A 19,747-nucleotide genomic window follows, 5' to 3' on the forward strand; every position below is an offset into this window, starting at 1 on the left:
CATATCAACATTTCAAGCTGAGCTGTCTCCCACCATGGCTATATTTTCCAACTTCCTCCATATCTCATTGTGGTATGAGGTACCCACTTGTCATGCATACACACTCAAAGGTTTTAAGTTCCAGATCCTGTTCAAATAGTTGGCTTCTGATGTTCTACCATGTACTTTGTGTTTCTGTTCATTCTTTAAAGGCTATGACTTTTGAAATTCTTATGATAATACAAAGAGAAGAAAGAATATTATATAAAAAAACCTGTGAGTAGGTTGGGATAACAGCAAGATTCTGAATCTGATTATTTGGGTCTGTTGTCCAAAACCCTTAATCAGGAAATCATTCCTAACTACTTTACTTTTCAAATGTGTGTGTGTGTGTCTGTATACACCTATGACATTCTGTATTTCAAGAATTTGCTCCATCCTCACAAAATAATATATGAAGATAGATCCAAAGAATCCTAAGAAGACCTGTGGTTCCAGCACCCTTCCATATTGTTAAACAGTCCGATATTTTTCTGTTCCTTCCTTTTCTTTAGGAAAGAATGCGCTGCTAGACTTCAGGCTAGCACCTGACATAGCATGTGGGAGGACTTACCCTCAATAACTACCTGAGAAATATGACAAGCAACCACCTATTTGAGATGCAGAGAGAAAAGATCTAGGAAAAAAAGCCATGATCTGAAATGCTCCCTTTGAGAAAAAAGAAACTCTTTAAAATCCTTTCCATTTTATTCACTCCCAATTCTAATAAGCAGGAAGTGTGAAACCTTTAATAGCCTTACCTATTAATACTCTTGGAAGAAGTATTAATACTTGATAACTATTCTGTGCCACATGTATTTGTTTTGAAAGATGGTTTTGTCAATATAAAGGTTACCAGGTTGGCTAAACCTATGTTTCATGCTCAGTTGTCTGTTCGTGCAATAATCACACCAGGCTTTTGAACAACATGTAAAAACGCAGAATGCCTCCAAGCCAGCTTCCATTGACTCCACTTTTTCTCAGTCTGTTTCACCTGAAAACGTGGGATGCAATGTGTGCTGATTACAAAAAGGCCACTACCATGGATCCAGGCCTTCCTTCTACACCGTGTGGAAGGAAACCCCACATACCCAGGAGGCAATTAGATAGAAGATGGTTTTCAATGGACACATTGGAAACTGAATTTCAGAGGGGTAAGTATATGGAAAATTAAGAAAATGTTTATCCCTGAGTCCTTGTACATCTGCCCGAAGATTAATCAAGGGAGCTTTGCCTGGGCGCCTTCTGAAAAGTTGCCTGTGATGTGCACGCAATTACAGACCACTTTCTGTGGTCTCTGCTCTATAAAGCACTCTCATTTCTCTGGGCTCACCTTGCTCTGAAGTCAGGCAAGCGGGTTTGCTTGGAAAGTAAAGTTTAAGGCTTGAGCACAAACATCTAGAGCTACATAAACACCTGTGCACATACACACACACACACACATTGCTCAGCTCAGTGGAGCCACGTAAACGCATGTGCACACACTCGCATAGCTCAGTTGGGTGCATTTGACCAGGGGATGGATGAAAAGCGACCTGCACAGTATCGGTTTGTTTTCTGAACATTTACATCCCTGGTTTACATTCTGAGTGCTGAGACAATTTAATCTGAAAAGAATCCTGGCCGGGGCGGGGGTCCATCTGAGGGGAACAAAGCAGAGGGAGCAGATTTCCAGTAATGAGGGTTAGAAGAAAGGAAGTGGTGAACACTTGAAAGTGGGAGCAAGAAAAGGAATCTCCGACTGAACATATAAACAGGACTCAAATGCTGACTTAAATAGCGAAGCCCATGACACAGAGTATAGTCGCCCGTACCCACTGCCTGCTGCTGGCTGATTTCCTCCTCATCCCCCCGCCCCACGTTTACCTGTCATCTTGCCTTCTACTTATTGGTGAATCGTTAGTTGTTTCAGGAAAGTACATCTCACTGAAAAACTCAGAGCAAAATCCTAAAGTTAAAAGCGGGAAGACAATTTTGGTAAGATTTGATGCTGGGAACAAAGCATGTCTTTCCTGTGCCATTAGCCGGCAGTCTCCTGAAGAGGAGCAGAGAATGAATGAAATCCTGAGTGTGGGCTGGAGAAGGGGAGAGCCTAGAGCGGGAGCTTGCAGGGGGTGGGGGTGGGGTGTTCGTCAATCTTGCAACCCGCGACGTCACGGATCCTGGGGACTCCTGGAGACTATAAAGCGCGCCTTCAGAGCAGATCTCAGCTCTCTGGCTGCTGCCTGGTAGCTCCTCCCTGGCAGGACCCAAGCTGGAACAGTCCCTGATTCTTTCCTGCCAGACAGAGACGCAAACTCCCAGGACTAAGTGTGGCCCCTGCTCCGCATCGTCTGCCCCATCACAGCATCCCAGGAACCGGTACCTTCCCTGCTTGCTACCAGGCAGTACCCGAAACCGCCGTGCCCAGAGGTTGGAGAACTTCAAGGGAGCCGGCTCCGGCTGGCAGCGGGAGTGTGGCACGTCCGGGGCTGCAGACGCTGGCCATGGCTTCAGTCCCCACCGCTGAAAGCTGGACCGACGGGGCGGCAGGCGTGGGAACGCAGGCAGAGAACCTGAGCGCTGGATTGGGGGTCACTGAGTGGCTTGCGCTCCAGGCTGGCAACTTCTCCTCGGCTCTGGGGCTGCCGATGACTTCCCAGGCACCCTCCCAGGCCCGGGGCAACCTCACGAACCAGTTCGTGCAGCCGTCCTGGCGGATCGCACTCTGGTCGCTGGCCTATGGCTTGGTGGTGGCTGTGGCAGTCTTTGGCAACCTCATCGTTATCTGGATCATCCTGGCCCACAAGCGCATGAGGACCGTCACCAACTATTTCCTGGTAAACCTGGCTTTCTCCGACGCCTCCATGGCCGCCTTTAACACCTTGGTCAATTTCATCTATGCTCTTCACAGCGAATGGTACTTTGGCGCCAACTACTGCCGCTTCCAGAACTTCTTTCCCATCACAGCGGTGTTTGCCAGCATCTACTCTATGACAGCCATTGCAGTGGACAGGTGAGGGGGAGTGGGGGAGGGGGCGGACCAGGGCAAGAGGAGCAAAATGGGACAAGCAGTTGGTATGGTTGCAAAAGAAATAATGACCCAAGAGGGCTTTAAAAGTGAAGGAACTACGAACCAGTTTCTCCTCCCATGACCCGTGCATTCCAGCTCCATCACCCTGGGATAGGGCATCTAGAGGGACCAGAGACAAACGAATACTCATTCTTGGAAATCTCTCATTCCAAGTAAGCAATTAGCTAGAATAATGGAAGTATTGTTTAGAATTTCTGCTCCGTGGAAAATTAATCTTTTGCCTTTCTTTTCTCTGTTGGTCAGTCACTATGCTGGCTTAAGAAAAACAAAAAAACAAAAACAAAAAACACAAGGAGTCTCCCATCCCCCTGCCATGCTTTTCCAGAGTCTTAGTCTTAATCATTCTCTGCTCTCTAAACCTGCCCCAAAGTCAGCACTCTCCTGTCCTCCTGTCCAGGGTCCATCAGAAGCAGCAAGACCTTGCTAAAAGTCTTGTCAGTCTCTATGATGTTCCTGGGTAGATTTAACATCTGATAATCCAAGGAAGATTTGTGTACCTGGAAGGGTGTAATGAATTTTCAGATATATAAAACATTAGACCCAAAGAATAGGTGGTTCGTGGTTCTTTAATACATGGATGGATAGATAGATAGATAGATAGATAGATAGATAGATAGATAGATAGATAGATAGATAGAAAATGTTCTTCACCTAAGGTGGGAACTCTGAAATACTTAATTAAAAGCTTATTAAACCTCAAGTATTTGTTATTCTATTCAAGTTTTTACAGATTCCCCATGCTTTTGTTTTTCCTTAGAGAACACTAGGAAATATGCAGGCTTGTGGAAGCACTGATGAACCCCCCTTGTATGTGAAAGCTGGTAACATTTAAATCCAACACAGCCTACAACCAGGTGATCCTGCATTCGGCTTAGTGATTGACACTTGCATGAGCTTAATGCCTAATTTAGCAGTCTCAGGATTCTGTGAAAAGATTGCCTTCTTACATTAACAAACATAAATACTATTGCTACACTCAGCTATCATAATGAGGAAAAATACTTGATTTTTTGAAATATTGAACAAAAGGTTTTTAATAGTGTAAAGCTATATACTCTTTCTTATACCAGGCCCACCTTGCCAACCTGAAGGAGCAAAGGATGGATGTCTCTAAGTAGGATAACCAAGTGCACTTTTTAAAGGTCTTCAGTAGCGTATCATCCCCTTTCTGTCTGTCTCTGATTTCCCACACATTTCTTCTGGGGATAAAAGTGATTGCAAAGACTGAACAAAATCAGTCCAAAGCTTGGAAAGGTGAAATCCCCCTTCACCTTGCCCCACAGAGAGAGAAGTAAACACTTCTTAGGTTTACATATCACCCTTTGCTATTTTGTTCTGGTTTCTTTTAAAAACAAATTTCTTATGTGTGAGTGTTTAACGTTGTGATGGGGGAAGAGGCATTGGCATATAATGCCAGAGAATGATCATAATCCTTTTGAAGTGCTAACAAGGCAGCATACAATTTGATGGAAATTCGAGTGTGTGTAAAATTGGTTTCCGAGAAGGAAACAATTTATTTTTATTTTTCCAGTTTTATCTAGTCAACATTTCTTAGACAGCTTTGGCATTATCTTAACTGATCGTGCAAAGCAATTTCATTTTATTGAATGACTTGAAATAATAAGACTTTATTACTTATTCTTTTTATTTATTTCATAGGGAGCATCATTAAACTGACTGTAAACAAAAACACAGCAATCTGTTATGAAATTAAAGTGTGCTCTGAAAGTTCATGTACTGCAAATCTCTTGTTTAAACTGTTATTCAAAAGACTACTCTTATTTGAGCAGACGTTTATTTTAAAACTATAGATGTAAAGAAAACCCTATTTGAGATAATTTTTTGGTCAAAGAGTACAACACATTAAAATTCTTGTTGCCACTCCATGGACCTTTTCAACAATGATAGCTTATCAAACGCAGACTGGGAGAACTGGCCCTATAGTGTTTGCAGTCCTATCATAAGCTAAGCTTTGCAAGATTAATCCTTTTGAGGTTGCAGGAACATCATGACTTCTGGGGTTACAGTTGCATGGATGTACTGCAGCACGTGGCTTACATCATTACTAACAATATATTTTCACAGAATGCATAGTCTCTGGTATAATTAATGCTTTATTAAAAATGACCATAAAATTAAATTATCTGCAATTGGTTCTCATTAATAAGAGAATATATCACCAGGCATATCCAACCGGTGGCCGTCAGGCTTCATGCATCCCTGTGTACGGGGCTCAGTGCTTATGTAAATGACAATTTAGCATCATATGGTATGTGAAAAGGTGGAGCATCCCTGATGTAACTCAAACAATAGTTGTTTCAAGGTGAATGTTCTCTATTATAATATAATATAAACTGGCTTATATAATACCATTCTGAATGGAAAGCACACTCACTTCAATCTGTTTCTTTATCAAAATTAAAAGATCCCCTGAGCGTGGAAGGAGAATGAACTTTGACATAGACTTGTAGCTTTTCATGGGCTGCAACAAATGTTTGCAAGGCTCCTGTGACTCTTAGAAAACTCTGACTTGAGAAAGGTTATTCCCTTATAAGCAACTGACAGTAATGGACTCACATCTATTCAGTAAAAGGCATTGTGTGGCTTTGAAAGCCATTCTGGGCTAGTAGAGTTGATCGCTTTGTATTTCCATTCTGTAAAGGACTGCACCAAAGACTTGAATGTGAGATCACAGGTTTTAACTTTCTACTGATGTGTGCTTCTTATTGCATTAGTAAAAATTCCTGAAAGCCTGTCTTATTGCCTGAAAGGCCACTTCCCTATCATCACTGTCGTCTTGATACCCAGGCCCCAAACTCAAGGTAGAATTGTTGGTCACTATCAAGTTGTATTTCTCTACCATTTTCTCCAAATTTGCCTTTCTGCAATAAAACATTTGACTATGAAACATATCTTTAAAATGCCGAACTTTTCCAAAATCATGCCAAGAAGCAAAGATTCAAACCACTTCAGTCTGATCGGAACTATTTCTCCTCCGAGCCTCCAAGCTATCATATCCAGTGGTCAGCTGTGAAGCCTTTAGTATTAGTTAGATCAAGATTGCCTTTAGACTGTTAGAATCTAGCACTTACTTATACCACATGCGTTTCATGAAAACACATAGCAAGTTCTTTGTTACCTGTGTTTCAGTTGAGAATGTTGGAGGTAGAAAATCACTAAGAGAACAGTTAATAAAAAAAAGTTGTGATTTCTGTTTAGTTATTGCATACAGCACTTGATTTAGGGAGATATAAGAAATAAATATTTTCTTCTATTTTCTAGGCATGTAATTTGAAATGAAGTAAGAACTTCTAGGAAGCTTTATTTTTAAAATATAGTAAAGGATGATCACAGAGTACATGGCCTAGTTTGAGCAGAATGCTTGAATACCTTTGTAATATTCAATTCACTTATTCTTCCTGATAAACTTTGAAAAGATAATTTCATATGTTTCATATGAAATGTAACTCCCCAAAAATAAAGTCACAGCAAAGGACACTTTATGTTCTTTTGATTCTGATATATACCAAAATTCATAATTACTAAAAGAAATATTTAAATAAACTAAGAAATAGTGTTTATCTGAATAAGTGAAAAATGAACCTATTCTCTATCTTCTATTTTTAACAGAGATCTTTGGTTTTCCTATCACATGGTTAATTCATGCAAATGATTCATGAAGTGGTAGAGGGTGCTTCTAAGACACTTTGAAAAAATAGAAGCTTACAATAGAAAAGAGTTGTCCCAAAGGCTGACTCTAAAGGTATGCTAACGTTCACATTATTGCCAAAAATAATATGGTTAATGATTTTGTAAATGTTTTTAGAAATCTTTTTATCTAAGTCAAGTTATCTTTTTATCGGAGTTGAGAGCCCTAAGCCGATTTTGCTCTGCTCTTGAAGGAAGCCAACGTCTCTACAGTTACAGTTCCTTACCATTACCCCAGTTGTACATGGCACATTATATAGTCCATAAGATGAATTTGCTGAAGTCAATATAAGATCAATCACTTGATATCATTGAATTATTTACAAAATAGTAATAAAGCTATGTTTTGGGAGATATTACTTTCAGGAAATATCATAAACCTTTGGCTTTCTTGTAGTTCTTTTATAAAAACTTTTAAAACACTTTTTGTATCTAAAAATTATTTATCTCTAATGGTTAACAGTGAAAGTTCTGTTACAGTGCCATTTGTAAGGTTTATTTTATTTTTGTGTGTGTGTGTGTGTGTGTGACATAGACACATACAGAGATGTAGGTGCCCACAGACGTCAGAGGCAATGAATCCCCTGATTTGGGGAACTGAATTTGGTAGCCAACTTGCTGCTAACTCATCTCACCAGTCCTGTTGTTACCAGTTCTTATGAAATTAATCATGAGAACATAATAAAACAATAAATACATATTTATTCATTAGGTGAAGATGTAAGATCGGCATAACTAAGCTAACGTCAGAAGTATGTTATATAATTTGAAGAACTTCAGTTGATATCAAGATTATACCAACAACAGGAAGTAAAATATACTCCCAAATAATCTGTAGTAAATAGGTACCACTGAGGCATTGGACATATAGCTGCTTTTCAATAGGCATGCTTTCAAAAGCAAACCCTTAATACATAACATAGTATACCCAAATGTAAAAAGAAAAGAGAGAAATAGAACACCTACAATCTCAGCACTTGGAAGGGTGAGATAAGATTGTTGTGAATTCCACGTCTGGCTGGGCTGTAGTATATGAGCCTGACTCAGAGAGAGGAAAGAGAGAACTGACCAGTACACAGCAAAGATAGCATTCTTATACTTATTTCAGTGGCATTACTTTTATTCAGTCTTAAAAGCACCAACTATTATTTCATATGACTTAGCCCAATATAAATCATGTATAAATTAGCAAAGATCTTTCAGAAGTGCAGCACAGTTTGCCAATGGAAACATTATCGCAGGTCCTCTGCAAGAGCAGAAAGAGCTGTTAACTGCTGAGCTGTCTCTTCAGCCCCCACAAATAACAATGGACTTCAATAAAAATCCACATTAAAGGATTTTTCTAAACCAAAAGCTCAATAATGTCGCACAAATGAAAATCGCAACAAAAGAAAATAAATAAATATTGGGTCATCTGGAAATGAAAGTCAGTGAAGAAATGAAAATTTCTAAGTTGAAATATAGCCCAGCTCTTCAGTCAGAGGGCCATGTATGTAATTGTAACAAAGCCTTCAAGAATGTGCAAATTTCTTTTATCCATGACCCACAATGACTTTGTTTGTAAATGTTTTCTTATACTGGTTTATTTTTTTATGTCCTTAGATAACATTCTTTTTAAACTTTTTAATCAATTTAATAAATTGTCACTTTTTAGAGTATGTGAGGTGTGTGTGTGTGTGTGTGTGTGTGTGTGTGTGTATGTGTGTGTGTGTGTGAACCACTCCTCACACAGGGTTCGGTTTTCATCTTCCACCATGTGAGTACTGAGCACAAGCTCAGGTCATCAGACTTGGTAGTAGGCAAGAGAAGTGGTCCTCTGTCACACACACACACACACACACACACACACACACACCCGTCAATTTCATAATAAACCAGAATCCCTTCATCTTCTACTGCAACAACTCTAAATCATATACTGTAGTATTAAAGACAAATAAAGCCATTAACAAACTCTTTAAAATAATTGAAGTGAAAATCGTGTTGTTAAGGACTTTAAGTTTCACTGAGTCCCTACAAATCAAAAACATGCGAATAACCAAGGCTTTACAAGAATAAATTACATAAATAAGAATAGTCATCATTATCATGATGCACATTTGATTAAAACATAAAGTCCCATATTTTGAGCTAATATTTTGTTAATGAAAGTCAGAAAAGTGGGCCACTTCACCTCTCTACTTAGCTAAATTTGGGTTTTCTCTTTTGGGGGGCATGGAATCCAGTTTGCGTTGCTTCATCATTCTCAAGAATGGAACCTGATCTGGAATATGGTAAACCTACTAGAGGTCATATCATTAATGAAAATCAATCACTACAGTTTTGTCCAAGATGCAAAAAAAAAAAAAAAAACAGATACTAAAGGATGTTCAGCCCTATAGGGAGCATATATACTATGACTCTCCTCCACAAGCCCAGAGATCACTGCAGAGAAAGGAACAAAAAGACCATTATAGCCAGAGATAATAGATGGCTCGAAAACATCTGTGTCTTCTGAGCACAGCAAGCCAACTGCACATATGGACTCACAGTGGCTCTCATAGCACGCACGAGACCTGCCCAGCACAAGGCAGACCAGAGTCAAGCATGCACAAGTTCCCTCCATAAATAGACCAAGAGCTATTGGCAGCTGTTCACTGTTGGCAAAGAGCTGCTTTTCTCTAAGAGTTACGCCCTACGTCAACCATACTCTGTGTGAAAGGTCACACATCCCAGAATATTTGGGCAACACAAATTGGCCTTAGTAGGGCAGGAATGACCAACAGTGGGAAGGAAAGAAGGTTGAATCTGGGAAGAATTGGAGGAGGGGGTAAATATGCTCAAAATTTATTATATAAAATTTGACCAGCACCATTTGTTGGAGATAATCTCTTTTTCCCAATGTGTATTGTTGGCTTCTTTGTCAAAAATCAGATGCTCATAGATTCTATGACCAATGTTTCTCTTTTCTGTTTTCCATGTTGCTTCTATTACTATAACTCTATATAGTATAGCTTGGAATTGGGGGTGGTGATACCGTTAGCAGTTTTTTCATTTTCAGAGATGCTTTGGATATCTTTTTTGTTTGTTTCCCAATTCAGTTTTAGACTAATATTTCAATTACGGTGAAAAGGTGCTTTGGAATTTTTATCGGTATTGCACTGAATCTGTAGACTGGTTTTGGTAGGATAACTATTTTCACAATTTTGTTCTTACTAATCCATGAACATATGAGGTCTTTCCATCTTCTAATGTCTTTTCCTGCTCAATGACTTTCTTAAGCGTCTTAAGGTTTTTATTATATAAATCTTTTACTCCCTTAGAATTATTCCAAGGTATTTTTGAGACTGCTCAAAAAAAGAAATTATTTCTGTGATTTCTGACTTGATATTTTTGCCATTTGTATATAGGAAGGCTGCTGATCTTTATGTGCTGATTCTGTGCTCTGCTGCCTTGCTGAAAGAATCAGCTGTAGGAGCTTTTGGTGGAGCTTTAGGGGCATTCATATAGAGAATTACATACCCTGTGAAGAGGATACTTTGAGTTCTTTTCCCATTGTACTCCTTTCATCCCCTTCACTTGTCTTATTGCTCCAGGTATGACATCAAGCACCACACTGAATAGGAACTGAAAGGCTTAGAAAATCCTCTCCTCTGATCTTCAGAAGTCTGTAGATGTCTGGATTCTTTCAGTGGTCCTGTCATTCTGGGTCAGACTCTGTGTTGGTTCCAGGCAGTTGGTAAATATGGTGACTGATAAGCAGGCAGAAAAAGTGATCCAATAGAACTCTCTGGAGTTCTGGTTCTTACTCTGCTCAGTGCCTGTGTGGAGAGCATGGGTAACTGGCAGGATATTTACTTTCTTATGGATACATTTCTTTTTTTTTCAAAAACATATGTTTAAAAGTGAAAGCAAATGCAGCTTTTTATTATCAATAGATGATTTTTCTTCAGATTCACAAGAAGCTGAAAACTCGTGTGCCTTTGCTTTGCTCTTTCTGTTGCAAGTTCACTGCTGAAACATCAAGCAATGGCATTGACTTGCCTTAACCCATGACTCTTACAGCAGACGTTGACCGTTTGTGTCCATTCCTACACACTTCTAAATTATGCCATGAAGATAAGTAATGACACATTGTATAGTGTTTCCCATTTATTTTTACATAGATATGCTTCAATCATTGGCTTAGTAATTTTTAGAGGATAATAAAATAAACTTAAGGGAAAAATTCCTACAAATACAATATGACAATTTAAATTAGCAAAACTGTTCCACATACGTCATCACCGTCACCATAACTACCATCATCATCATCATCATCATCATCATCATCATCATCCTGTAACAAGCTGACTACTCATAATGTACAAATGCTTTCTATGTTTGCTAGTTTCGTTCTCTCACTTTCTGCTTCTATTGGCTGCTAATTGGGGGCTGCTAATGTGTTTCTAGGTTGGCTTTGTACACTTTTGAGGCAGTATGAAACTTCATATTTTATCATTTTATTTTATCTTTGATTTACATTTACTAAACTTACTTAACATGGTATCTTACATTTTTTTTAATCCCAGAAATCAGGAGGATGATGTAGGAGGACCACAATTCCCTGGTCAGCAATGGCTATGTTGAGTTGGAAGACATCCTCAGCTATATAATAAGACACCATCTAAAAAGAAATCCACTCAGAATTTATTTTGATTGATGTAAAACTCTAGGCTGTTTAATGCATGACTAAGTTCATCAACACCATCATTTTGTAGAATTCTCCATCATCACAAAGGAACTCCCACCTTTGGTCACTTTGTATTCCCACCCTCACCCTCTCCTAAGCCCTAGCAGTGACTAATCAGTCCTCCTTGCCACTTGGTCTTCTTGTGAAAAGGTCATATTAACATAAGCATTCAGCATGTGATCTTTGATACTGGGTGCTTTTGCTCCCCAGAACATCTCTGGTATTATCTAATGGCCTGAATAGTTCACAGAGCTGTTCACACTTTTTTCTTTATTGTATCCCATTGTGCAGCTCTCCAGGAGTTTGTTCACCCACTCTCTGTGGGACAGTTAGGGTCTCCTAATTTGAAGGAATTATCAAGATATAAATATATGCATCTGTGGGCCTTGGTTGACTATTTGTTGAACAACTCGTGGGCTTTGATCTCTGGGTGTCCATGTGTCTGTTCCTATGTCATTACCACACTCTGAATCATCTGCACTTTTAGCGTGATTTGTAACAAGTCTTTTAATATTTTCATCTTTTTTATATCTAGAACCTTTGAGTTCCTACACGACTTTAGGATGAGCCTTTATATTAAGGAATTGGACTCGGAGATTGACAAGGATAGTGTTAAATGTTCTGACCAATTTTGAGGACATTGTTGAAAATGATTGAGCCTTCTGGGTCCATATTCATTCCTTATGTTTCAGTTCATTCAAATCTTCTTTAATTATTTTCAGCAGTGCTTTATCCTAAGTAAATGATCCCTGAATTTCTTTTTTGTTCATGTTTATCTTAAGTATTGGTTTTTAAATATTACCTTAAGTGCCATTTCTAAAGTTTGCTTTCAGATATTTCATAACTGATCTATATTTGGAATTTGTCTTACTAGTTATTTGGTCTGATATTAGTGCAGTCAGTACAGCTCTTTAATTTTTACTCATTTAGTTCAGTGTTATCATGGTGTCTCTTTTCCCACTCTTTTTCTTTCAACTCACCAGTCTATATGACTTCGCTTTTTAGTGCATATGGATTTGAGGTAACATTTGGTGTTACTTTCTTTCAGCCTAAAGAACATCTTTCAGCATTTATCTAAGGTGGGTATGTTTGAGCAATTTCTCTTAGTCTTGTTTAGGTGGGAATTTCCTTAATTTAACTTGCAGTGTAATATATGTTTTACATTCAGATATATGATTATTTTAAGCTTTTTAAAATAAAGCATGAGGTTGATATCAAGGTATTTTTTATATATGGATTGTTCCCAATTTTCCCAAATATTTAGTGAAAAGACTGCCATTTGTCCATTTAATTGCCTTTTCACCTTTGCCAAAAAAATCAATGAGCCATATTTTTGGAGGTCTATTTCTGTTCTCTTGATTTTGTTCCATTGATCTTTGTCTGTACCAAATCTTCGGTCTTGATTACTGCAGCACAGAATGGGTTTTAACATCTGAAAGTGTGATTTCTTCTACTTCAATCTTGTTTGCCCTTAGTTTTCCATTCTGCTCTTTTACCTTTTCATATAAGTTTGAGAATGAGCTCATACCGTTAACAACAAACTCCTACTTTATAACTGCACTGAATCTGTAGGTCAACTTGGGAGATTATTAACATTTATCATACCAAATCTTCCAATGTCTCTCTTCAGCATATTTAAGACTTTCAAGATTGCATTTTGTAATTTTCAAGGAATAGATCCTGCATATGTATATGTTTGTTAGATTCATGTGTGAATGTTTTTAACTTGTGAAATGATATTTGAAGTTTCTGTTTCAATTTGTTTTTTGCTAGCATATAAATATTCTTGTTATTTTCTTTATTGATCTTCAATGAGCTGACCAATGAGCTTTATTGATATAATTAAAAGTATTAGTGAGAAGAGAGATATTATTTTTTCCTTTGTATGTATGTGTCTGCCAATCCTTATTTGTGTTTTAATGCACCACAAATGTTTAACAAATGTATAAAAATGGAAATTCCTGTATTATTCTTAGAGTAGGGAAATGTATAGCAATGTATCATTAAACATGTCATAAAATTGATATTTTATAGACTCTATGAGACTAAAGAAATTATTTTATATTTTATTTTTTTAATATTTATTTATTTATTGTGTATACAATATTCTATCTGTGTGTATGCCTGCAGGCACCAGAAGAGGGCACCAGACCCCATTACAGATAGTTGTGAGCCACCATGTGGTTGCTGGGAATTGAACTCAGGACCTTTGGAAGAGCAGGCAATGCTCTTAACCTCTGAGCCATCTCTCCAGCCCCTATTTTATATTTTAATGTGCTAAAAATGTAATCCTTGTGTTTCAAATTTAATTGGATGTTTTCTTTTCTCTTGATGTGTTCAAATGGTTAGTTTAGATTAAATTGATTTTTTAAATAAAGTACCACCCCAAATATTTTATTAGTAGTAAAAGGGACAAAGATGATAGACTTAATATTTGTATAAATAGAAGATTTATTAGGTTGTCTTACAGGATGCTGTCTGGGCATTCCAACAATGGCAAGCCCACTTTGGAGAGGCCCAGAATCTCATAGTTGTTCAGTCTATAAGGCTGGATGTCTCAGCAGTCCCAATATGGCACTGAAAGCCTGGAGAGTTCACTGGAGCTTCTGGTCCCCAGCCTATGCTGCAGTTCCTAAGTTAGTTCTAATATTAATGAAAGAATGACATTGTGACAGGATAGATGGACTTGCCAGCAAGAGTGACGGCAAGTGGGCAAAAAGCCAAGTTTTCTTCTTCCATGTCTTTTCATCTGGGCTGCACCAGAAGATACCACCCAGATTTAGAAGGGTTTTCTTGCTTCAACTATTCTGATAAAACAACTTCCTCTCAGGTATACCCAGCATCTTACTTTCAATTGATTATAGAGTCAAACCGATAATAAAGATTAGCTATCACAATTAGATATGACAGACATAGTATTACCTAAATTGCTCTAAACATTTATTAAATATCCATCTGCAAATTCTGCCCTTGTATTGTTCAAGACTGGTGCTGGAAAACTAGGTGGAACCCAGGCTGGTCATCATCTGTGTGGCTGAACCTGGGCTGCCATTTTGTCCACTTGATAGACATAAGCAAAGCAGAGTGTGGAGCTGTATTGTAAGTGAGGTTTAGGCTTAGGCCTTGTTGAGCTACACATTGTGCAAACTAGGAGTTTCCCTTTAGAGAATCTGAGCTGAACAAGAAGCTAGTAGTAGTGCCATAGTCATCATAAGCACCAGGAGCATTTCCACCCCAAGTCTCATATGCTTTGTGTAAAATTACTCTCCCATTCTTGTCCCTGGAAACCACTAATGGTCTATTTTCTTATTCTTTCATGTTTTGTTACTACCATGAAAATTCAATCATACAGTACTTAGCCTTTTGAATCTGGCCTATTTTTTTCTCACCTAGCATAAGGCTTGTAAGATTCATTCATGATTTTACATGTATCAATTGACTTTTACTGGATACAAACTTGATGTATTCATGATCTCTCTTAAGAATATAAACAAAACTAGTATAAGTATTTCAGGATCTGGAGAGATGACTCAGTGGGTAGGACAGCCAACTGCTCTTACAGAGAGTGTGGGTTCCATTTCCAGCACCCACATGGTTGCTCACAACTGTCTGCAACTCTAGTCTCAAAGGACCCAATACCTTTTCTTGACCAGGCACATACATTGTGCAAATAAACACATGTAGGCATTTTCATACTCATTAGAAAGAAATAAATCTTTAAAAAAAAAATAGAATGATTTTCAATAATCTAGTCTTCTTGGAAATACTTTCCTCCATTGTAATTCAATTACCCTGTAACCTCATTTGCTTAAGAAAAGTTATGAATTTGTAGATTATATGAGATTTTTATATTCAGAGTATGAGTCATGTTGTTTGTAACTATGTGAAACTGTCTTTAAAAAGTCTTACTTCAAAAATTGCTAACATTTCCACTGGTGCAAAGGATTCTGGGAGTAGTGCCTAAGAAAGAGAGAAAATTCTCATAAATAACCAGCTCTACACAAATAAAGTTTAAAAGAACCCTAAGTATGGTGTCTTTGAAAAACACTGTTAAATAGTTAGGCTTACTGGACCCATCCTTACCACAAGGGAAAAGGCACTGGGCATGAAAGGCCCTGCTGGGTTTGTAGGATCATTACCTTGCTCTTGTGATTCAAGCTTACATCTACTACATCTGATCCAGTTTTAGGAAGAGCTAGCTTTCAGTTTGAGGTTTTGGTTCTTTGTTTGTTTGGTTAGTTTTTTTTGGTTTTAGTACAAAGTGAATTTTAGTAGATTTCTTTAAGAAGAACGCTAAGAGCACACTGAAGATCCAGTCTAGCATATTTTTTTGATTTTCCTAGAAGCAACTTAAAGATGAAGACTTGAGCTGATAGTTTTCATCTGGGAATTTAGCCAAGGGTTGAACACTTTCTCAATAATATTGACCTCAGGTGGAAAGGGGTCTCTGGAGAAATTAGAAAGTAGAGAAAAAATACAAGCTCTGTAAATGCAATGAGACTTTCTTATTGGATGAGAAATAGTTTACAGGTCCTCAATCAAGGAAGGCAGTTTCATCACAAAAACTACTGAGTCCACTTTTCATTAAAGAAATACATTAAAGGTGCAAAAAAAAATGCAACCAATAGTAAAAGTCCAAAGAGAATATCCACAGTTTCAGAATGGTAATTCTAACTGTGCAGAAGCTCATTGAGGTCTACATGATACAGAGAAATCAGGGTCCCCTCTCGGGAGTCTTAGTTTCATCAGTAAAAGAATTTAAAAGAAGGATTCAAATGGAACCACAAGGGTAATTCCATGAGGGTCTAAAAGAAAACCTGCGAAGCAGAGAAGCTGTAAGTCTTTGGCTGCTGCCCAAAGGGAAATGGAAGTGGGAAGAAAAAAGCCATAGCATGTAAGCTGGTATGGATGTCACACCCGTGGTCCACAAGCAGCCACATGATGGGAAGAAAAGCTTTAGAGAAACAGTGGAGAAGCTCAGATTGTTGAAGGTGTTGGGGAAAGCTCAAAGAGGAAGGGAAGCCTGGCTATACAAGAGAGAGGAAGAAGAAGGGGTAAAGTTGGGCTTTCTGAATAATTCAGACAGGAAGACCCTTAGGTGGCTGAGGACCATAAGTCGCTGCTGACTGATATTTAGTAGTAGTAGTAGCAGTGTAGGTGTAGTAGTGTGCTAATGGTAGTAATAGTAGTTTAGTAGTAGTCTAGTGTCTAGTGGTAGTGTGGTAATGGTAGTAATTAATAGTAGTGTAATAGTGTAGTAGTAGCATGATAGTAGTAGTGTCAGAGTTGTAAACAAGTTTTAGGAGCTGGGAGTCTTCCTTAGTGTTATAACTTACACTGAGCATATGCAAAACTCTGGATTTAACACCCCCCCCAAAAAAAAACACACAGACACATGCATACACATAGGCAGAGTTGAATTCTGAGAATAAACACTGTTGATGGAACAGGTCTTTGTCAGAGAGATGGGGAGGAAAAAGAGAAGGAAAGGGGAAAGGGGGGTAAAGAGAGCCAGAAATAATTGGAGTTTATATTAGGGCTCTGTGTCTAATTTCACAATAGTTGTTGGTTTATATTTTGCTATCTTTATCTGTCTTTGACATCAGGTTAATATTAACCTCAAATATAAATCATAAATAACCTCTAGTTTTCAGTTATGCTGCATTGTGCCTCATTCAGTGTTATTTTCTTTGAATTTTTCAGTGTCCAAGAGTGGAACCAACCACTTCTAGATGGATAGTTGGATGTTTAATAAACATGGTTGTCATTTGGAGTGAGTGATCTATAGTATTAAGGAATTACTCTATTCCTTTTAAGGAAATATCTTCAATATTTGCTTATTTTTCAAACTTGTCTTTATGGTGATATCACTTACTCTGTATAGGATTTTCTGTGTTGCTTGCTCTTCATGGAATACAATGGATAATACAATTGCCATTGTATTATCATCTTCAGGGATTTTTCCAAAGCGTCAGCTTTCAGGTTTACTGATTTTATTCAAACTTTATTGATTTCCTTTTCTTTCTCCTGCTGAATCTGCTTTTCTCTTATTGTTTTCTAGTTTCTTACTGTTATAGCCTTTATTTAAAGTTTCTTTTTACTGTCTCTGATATTAAGCATTTGGTTCTGCTTTTCACCTAACCGTTACTTTAGGTGATCTCACTAGTTTTTATATTTTTATATACCCGATTCAGTACAAGATATTCTTTTAGATTCCTTTGAGAATTCTTTGACCTTTCTTGTGGCAGGCAGACTTTAAAATAGTTCTCGCTATCTCTGCCTCTTGGTCATATTCTTTTAAAAAATTATCTCCCGGTGATCGATCTCTAATTCACATCTACCTAATAAAATGTGGCAAATGACATGTTGGAGAATATTATTTTCAGGTGTGTGACTTTTGCTTACACTGTGTTTGTTTAACTCTGTGAAACTGTGTTACTGTGCCTGTCTGAAATACTTGATGGTCCTAATAAAGAGATGACTGGCCAATAGGGAGGCAGAAATAAGGGTAGGTAAGGTATCAGAGAGTATAGATAGAAGATAAAATCTGGGAGGAAAGAGAATGATGAGCAATCCAAGAGAACAAGGAGAGGAGGACATCAGGGGCCAGTCACCCAGCCGCCCAACTACCCAGCCAGCCACAAAGTAAGAGTGAAAGTAAGATATACAGAAGTAAGAAAACAGTAAAAGCCCAGAGGCAAAAGTTAGACAGGTTAATTTAAGAAACCTGACAAGAAACAAAACAAGCTAAAGCCGGGCATTAATAAGTAAGAATAAGTCTCAATGTGTGAGCTAGGTGGCAGGCCCCCAAAAGAGTAAAAAAAAAAAATCACACAGCAATGACATAAGATTGTTATCATGATAATTATAACTCACAGCTCACTGGTAAATACCCACAACAGTTACCCTTTTTTTATTGATGACTAAAGAAACAAGTTTTTATGAAGCTTTTGTCCACAAGAACATTTTCCTGACACCCTTGCTAGGGTGGACATAGATGCTTTATTAGCCAGTATCCCAGATGCAAATGTGCTCAAAACTTCTACTTATGTGATCTATCTAAGTAGAACAAAGAGTGACATTTTCCAAGATTTTTGAATCATAGAAATTGTACTTAATTGAACCTGGGTTGTTGATACAACTGAATTGGTAGTAACGGATTGTTGCACAATACATAGAACTAAGATATAAACCATTGAGTTAGTCCAGTGTGTTGTATAACATATCAACTGGGTTATAGCTGAGTTTTGTATAACTCCTGAGCTTAGAGATTTTCCTGTATTGTAGCTTCCAAGCAAAACGATTGTCATCTTCATCAGTACAGTTGTGACTGCTTGAAAAAGGCTTTGAGATTGAGTTTGTGCACTGTCAACATTCTGTTTAGGAGGAATAGAGGAGGATTATGGGACCATTTCTTCAGTTTCTCATGCCCTCTCAGCCAATTGAATATAACTCACTTTTAATTTCATGTGACGATGTAGTTATATGGTGACTTTATGAGACTATAAAAAGCTAGATACTCTTAGTGCAACGCATTGCTTATGTGTTTCTGGTATGAAGAAATTTTCTAAGATGTAGTAGCAGGCCGTTTGGTCACTTGTTTGTTTCCTGGCCACCCAGACCCCCTAGATAATCACATAAAACCTGTATTAATTAAATCACTGCTTGGCCCATTAGCTCTGTCTTCTTATTGGCAAACCTCTTACATATTATTTTAACCCATCTCCATCAGTCTGTGCATCGCCACAAGGTCATAGCCTACCAGCAAAGTTTTACACATCTATCTTCAGCGGCGGATCCATGGTGTATCTCTCACTCCACCCTTCTTTCTCCCAGCATTCAGCCTAGCTTTCCCTGCCTACCTAAGTTCTGCTTTGCCATAGGTCCAAAGCAGTTTCTTTATTCATTAACCAACAAAAGCAATACACAGACAGAAGGACCTCCACATCACCAAGATACCAGTTTTATAAAATTATGGAATATACAGCTACGTTCAATGCATTATATTTGACTACATTTATATATTCCCCATACTCTAGTTTTTATTCTTGTCTTAGAGTACACTCCATCTACTGATTAAAAACATTTATGGGGATGTAGCTTAGTGGTACAGTGCTTATCTATCAAGGTCCTAGGTTTGAAATACAGAGAGAGAAAAAGAGAGTGAAGTACAGAGAGAAGGGGCGAAGGAGATGGAGAGAGAGAGAGAGAGAGAGAGAGAGAGAGAGAGAGAGAGA

At 38.1% G+C, this 19,747-nt stretch overlaps 1 protein-coding gene across 1 annotated transcript in view; it reads left to right on the plus strand.

Moving 5' to 3' along the window:
- The first annotated feature begins 2,203 nt into the window (after positions 1–2,203).
- The window catches only part of Tacr3 (tachykinin receptor 3), a 77,813-nt gene continuing 60,269 nt past the window's right edge, over positions 2,204–19,747 (plus strand). The window contains exon 1 of the mRNA XM_005357315.3: positions 2,204–3,013. Coding sequence (XP_005357372.1) covers positions 2,505–3,013 — 509 coding nt within the window. The 5' untranslated portion in view covers positions 2,204–2,504. The remainder of the gene's footprint in view (positions 3,014–19,747) is intronic.

Source organism: Microtus ochrogaster, chromosome 21 (genome assembly GCF_000317375.1).
Source record: "Microtus ochrogaster isolate Prairie Vole_2 chromosome 21, MicOch1.0, whole genome shotgun sequence".
Taxonomy (NCBI): domain Eukaryota; kingdom Metazoa; phylum Chordata; class Mammalia; order Rodentia; family Cricetidae; genus Microtus; species Microtus ochrogaster.